Source organism: Alexandromys fortis, unplaced genomic scaffold (assembly GCF_014885135.2).
Source record: "Alexandromys fortis isolate MF-2015 unplaced genomic scaffold, M_Fortis_MF-2015_v1.1 scaffold_94, whole genome shotgun sequence".
NCBI classification, from domain to species: domain Eukaryota; kingdom Metazoa; phylum Chordata; class Mammalia; order Rodentia; family Cricetidae; genus Alexandromys; species Alexandromys fortis.
This window is the reverse complement of record NW_026067979.1, coordinates 7,417,270-7,423,036: the sequence shown is the minus strand read 5'-3', so window position 1 is coordinate 7,423,036 and position 5,767 is coordinate 7,417,270. Positions and strand designations below refer to the sequence as shown.

Below are 5,767 nucleotides of genomic sequence, written 5' to 3'. Positions count from 1 at the left end.
TATATATGAGAACTGAGTTGATCTGATTAATTTAAATGCCAAATAATCCAGTTCAGGTCTGGTATAGGAGGTCCTTCTGTTTGTGTTTGCTTTCATTGGTTAATGAATAAAGAAACTGCCTTGGCCTAGTTGGTAGGGTAGAATTTAAGTAGGCAAGGAAGAAAGAACTGAATGCTGGGAGGAAGAGAGGCACAGTAGGGAAGAGACACTAAGGAGCCACCACCAGAGTCAGACACGCTGAATCTTTGCTGGTAAGCCACTGTCATGTGGCGATATATAGATTAATAAAAATGGATTAAATCAAGACATGAGAGTTAGCTAATAAGAGGCTAGAGCTAATGGGCCAAGCAGTGATTTAATTAATACAATTTCTGTGTGGTTATTTTAGGGCTAAGCTAGCCAGGTGGCTGGAACAAACAAGTGGCTCCTTCCCTTGTAACACAGGTCCTTAGGACTGGTAGCTGAGCCATCTTTCTGGATTTGATATTTATTCTTTCAAGACATGGACTCAAGTATCACAGTGTAGCATCTAACTCACTATGTACCTAGGATGACCTGGAAGTGCTGACCCTCTTACCTCAACTCCATGAGTAACTAAATTACAGGGATACACATGCACCTACATTTGATGAGGTGCTGGAATTGAAACCATGCCTTATCAGGCTGGGAAAGCTCTCCATCAACTGGCCTACATCTCCGGGGCTTTCCATAAAATAAAAGGTTTAGAAGAAAACAGTGATTCTAAATGATGGTCTGAGGACACTGAAACAGTGCATGGAAGGAATGGATTTTAACATGGACTTTAATGGTAAAGAAATTCTATATTATTTCAAGTTTATATTCCTCATGAAGTGAGTTCCAAGAAATAAAAAAGACAGAAGAAATGTAAATCTAGGCAAATTAAGAATTATTTCAACCAAGTACAATAGCTTGACTTACTGACATTTTTTAAAAACAAAAATAAAACAGAGAAATATTTATGAGATCTTTAAAGACATTTATCATAAATTAAACACTGGTGTCAATTAACATTCATTACTACTTAGTTTTTAATTTGAGAAACTAGATGTTTGTAATTCCAAAAATTTGAGGCATGCACTGAGGGAAGTGTGCACAGATGGAGAAAAATCCTGGATTTCATATAGAATACTCGAGTCATGTTAGAAGAAACACAATTGTTAGTGTTCTGACAGTTTTTTAACAATGACTAAAGGACACATAAATATTTTTATATTATTTTCCTGTACTTAAGTTTTAATGTTTCCATAACTAAGAGTTTAATTGAGAGCAAGTGGAAATCTCCATTCTACAGTCACATTGCTTTCATAACATCAAAGGGTTTAAAAGAAAACAGTGATTCTAAATGATGACCTGAGGACTCTGAAATACTGTATTGAGAAAATTGATGTTAACGTGGACTTTAAGGGATAAAAAGGTTTATATTAGTGCAAAATGATCCCTGAATCATGAAAAAGAGAGAAGAAAAGTAAATCTAGGCAAATTAAAAATTATTTCAACCAAATACAATAGCTGGATTTTTGACATCTTTTGACCATAAAAATAAAACAAAGATTTATGTGATTATTAGAGATTTGGCACTGATTAAACACTGGTGTCAATTGTTCTTCATTTTTAGTTGTTTTTCAGTTTGAGAAACCAGCCACAGGTTGATTAAGTTGTCAGTCATGTGAAAGCACACACTGAAGAAAGTGTGCACAGTTGGAGAAGACATCTTGTGTTTCATACAGAATACTCCAGTCAGGGTAGATGAAACACAGTTGTTTGTGTTTTGATAATCGTTAATACTGGGTAAAGTAATTATGTAGATTTTTATATTATTTTCCCCTACTTTACTTAAATTTTATTTTTCCATAATTAAGGGTTTAGTTAAGAGCTAGTAGATGTCTGTTCTGTTTTGCATTTTATTGCTGTGATGAACAGAATGATGAAAAGCATTTGGGGGAGAAAAGAGGTTGTGTTTTTGCTTATTTGCTTTTGACGTATACACTCTGATCACAGTCTATCACTGAGGGACATCTGAGCAGAAACTCAGGCAGGAGGAGAGGCAGGAACAATGGGAGAATGCTGTTTACTGGCTTGACCCCATGTTGAAATAGGAGCGGTGGGGCTGCATCCCCAGCACCCCAGCCGCCTGCTAGCTTATGCCCGAAATAACAACACACAAACTGTATTCATTTAAAGACTGCTTGGCCCATTTCTATCTAGCCTCTTCTAGGCTAATTCTCACATATTAATTTAGCCCATTTCTAATAATGTGTGTAAGCACCCCAAGGTGAGCTTACCAGGAAGATTCTAGCCTACGTCCATCCTGGGTCAGAGTTGCCTGGGAGAGCAGAGCCTGGTGTCTCTGCTCCAGAGAGCAGAGCTGTCGAGTCTACCCGGGAGAGCTGAGCATGGTGTCTCTGCTCCAGAGAGCAGAGCTGTCGGGTCTGAGCTCACTTCCTCTTCCTCTCAGCATTCCATTCTGTTTACTCCTCCCATCTTCCTCCTGTTTACTCCTCCCACCTATGTTTTAACCTATCAGGGCAAGCAGTTTCTTTATTTAATTAACCAATGAAATCAACAGATTGATATATGACACTCCCACATCACTTCCCCTTTTTCTGTTTAAACAAAAAAAGGAAGGCTTTAACTTTACATAGCAAAAATACATATAACAAAACAGTTATCAAGTAAAAATTACAATAATCTTTATCATAACTAAGGAAAAGTATAACTACAACTAACTATTCTTAACTCCATCAAAGACTCCAGAAAGATACAATAGTAAACATTCACCAGAGGCGAGTCCGCCCCCCTAGGGGCGGGCCTAACCCTACAACCCCACATCTGGATCATTTGCTTTAACTTACAACTCAGGGATGGCACCTCGCCTAGTGGCTGGAACCTCAAATATCAGTCTCAGGCAAGAAAATGTCCAATAGACCTGCTGTCCCCAGTCCAATCCGATGGGTGCAGTTCTTCAAATGAGGTTTTCTCCAACACAAGGACTCCAGTTTGTATCTTGTTGTCAAAAAATGGGCAGCACAACATAATATGGAATTAGTCACTATCAGAACATAACTAAGGCTACAGCATAGAGAACACAGTGCCAAGCATGAAGGTGTCTTCAGATTATTGTAACTTACTCTCCCTTCCTCCTTTCAGGGCCCTTTTCCAACCAAGTCATGGGTCAGGTAAATTCTGATGCATGTAAGAAGGAAGACAATGGAGATTTGGTTTCCAGCTTCACCGAATATTTTAAGAAGATCAAGACAGAAAGCCAAATCATTTCTCCAGAAACTATCCGTTCAATTGAGCTACATCTGAAAAAGGGAAACATTCAGGGGGCAAACTCTATAATCAGAGATGTATTAAAAAACATTGATGATATCCCCATAAACATTGCTGTGACCGGAGAGTCTGGAGCAGGGAAGTCCAGCTTCATCAATGCCCTGAGGGAGGTGGCACATGATGAGGCAGATGCAGCTGAAGTTGGGGTGGTAGAGACGACTATGAAGATAACTTCATACAAACACCCAAAAATTAAAAATTTGAATATATGGGATCTTCCTGGTGTTGGAACTCTGAAATTTCCACCCAAAGATTATCTGAAGAAAGTAGAATTCCAAAAGTATGACTTCTTCATTATTGCTTCTGCCACACGTTTTACAAAACATGAAATAGACCTTGCCAAAGTAATCACATTAATGAAAAAGAATTACTACTTTGTGAGAACCAAGGTGGACTTTGATATAGATAATGAAAAGAAATGCAAACCACGTACTTTTGACCGAGAAAAGATCCTGCAGCGAATCCGAAACTCCTATCTGGATACCTTTCGTGAGAATAAAATTGATGAACCACAGATTTTCTTAATCTCTAACCACAATTTATCTGACTATGATTTTCCAAGCCTGGTGGACATCCTCATAAAGGATCTTCCTGCTCAAAAGCGCCACAATTTTATGCTTTCTTTGCCCAATATTACAGAGGCAGCCATTCAAATGAAGTACAAGACTTCAAAGCAGCTTCTTTGGTTGGAAGCCCTCAAGGAAGGTGTTTTGGCTGCTTTTCCTGTACTGAATAGCATCAACAACAGTGAGCTAGAGAAGCTAGAAGCGAATTTAAACCACTACCAAACCCTCTTTGGAGTGGATGACAAATCCCTGGAATTAATTTCTAAGGATTGCCAAGTACCTGTTGAAAAACTAAAAGAAAAACTTAAATCTCATTCTTTGTTGACAAATAAGGAAAATGAAACATTAGGAGAATATCTTTTAAATTGTTTGGAAAGTTTTCTCTCAGTTAGCAGTGGGCTCCTTGCTACAGGTCTTTACTTTGGGAAAATCTTTTACTTTCAATTTCTTTTCCTTGACGCAGTGACTGAAGATGCCAAAGTTCTTCTTAGAGAAGCATATTCAAAAGAATATCTCAAATTCAACTCACCTACAGCTACTGATCATGACAATATCAAATGATTAATACCAGGGAGGCATTAGAATAAATTACCCCCTCCAACATCTTTTCTAGCCAATCCACTACCACATGGCAAAACATAAGGATAAGGGTCGTGTGCATTAATATGTCAGAACCTGACCACACCCAATCTGTCTTCAAGTCTCTATGTTCACCTACACCTTCTTTCAAGTCTTTCAGCTACACACACAAACTTGAACACACACACACAGAACGAGAAGAGGGAGAGAGGGGAGAGGGAGGATGAGCTCTGTGTCACCTCTGTACTTCCTTACAATGATTTTCTGTTGCAACATTAACCTCTCTGGAACCTGTGCACAAACATTTCTTACATTTCATGCACTCTGCTCTGTTGTTCTCATTGTGTCTCACAACACACACACACACATGCATACACTCATGCACATTCACCTAAAAGTTACTTCTACCCTCATTAAGTCTGAGTTAAAAGAGTGACTAGCCATGGCTTATAGATTCTATCAACAGAAAGACCTTAAGGCCAAAGTCAAAAGAAACTATAGCCAACGACCACGAGTTTCTTAATAACCTATCAATTCCTAAAACTCCTCATCAGAATCCTTCTAGAGACAGTAAAGAATGTCTATAATTCTATGCCAGATCCAGCGAGAAGCCTGAGTTCCCTCTGTCTGTCATTTCTTATCTTGACAATGATGGTGAAGAACTACTTTGATTCGTATATGATGTCATAAAATAATACTTAATAAATTGCTGATTACAAAGAGTGTCTGCTGTTGGTATTTGACATTCCTGGTATACCCATGACACTCATGTTAGTTGTTAGCAGTGTTACTTTTGTTTGATGATAATAATATCAGTTCTTGTTCCCTGGCCTAACACTTTGTTTTCCTCAAAATAAAATGTAATAATCAGTAACTGAGCTAAACGTCTGGAAGAGACACAGAAGTTGGAATTTTGATGAAGTTTACATAAAATCCATTGATTGCTTTTGTAGGGTGGCCTGTTTGTATTATAATAATACCACACAATCATGATCATGGGAGCATTTTCATCTTCTGATAACTTCTTCAAATTCTTTAGTCAGTGTCCTAACGCTTTTCGTCATTCAAGTTTTTACTTGTTTGGTTAAAGTTACCACAAAACATCTTATATTATTTTTGGCTAATATGAGAGGTTTTATTTTCCTGATTTCTTTCTCAGTCCATTTTCCATTTGGGTAGGAAGGCTACTGATTTTTTAAATTTATTTATTTTTTTTATTGAGAATAAGAAAAAAAAAGTTTCCGCCTCCTCCCAGCCTCCCATTTCCC

At 37.9% G+C, this 5,767-nt stretch overlaps 1 protein-coding gene across 1 annotated transcript in view; it reads left to right on the top strand.

Annotated features, from left to right (window-relative positions):
* Nucleotides 1–5,221, top strand: part of LOC126511117 (interferon-inducible GTPase 1-like) — a 26,963-nt gene extending 21,742 nt beyond the window's left edge. Inside the window, exon 2 of the mRNA XM_050158026.1 lies at nucleotides 3,169–5,221. Within this exon, the coding sequence (XP_050013983.1) occupies nucleotides 3,189–4,481 (1,293 nt within the window). The 5' untranslated portion in view covers nucleotides 3,169–3,188 and the 3' untranslated portion in view covers nucleotides 4,482–5,221. The remainder of the gene's footprint in view (nucleotides 1–3,168) is intronic.
* The last annotated feature ends 546 nt before the right edge of the window (nucleotides 5,222–5,767 follow it).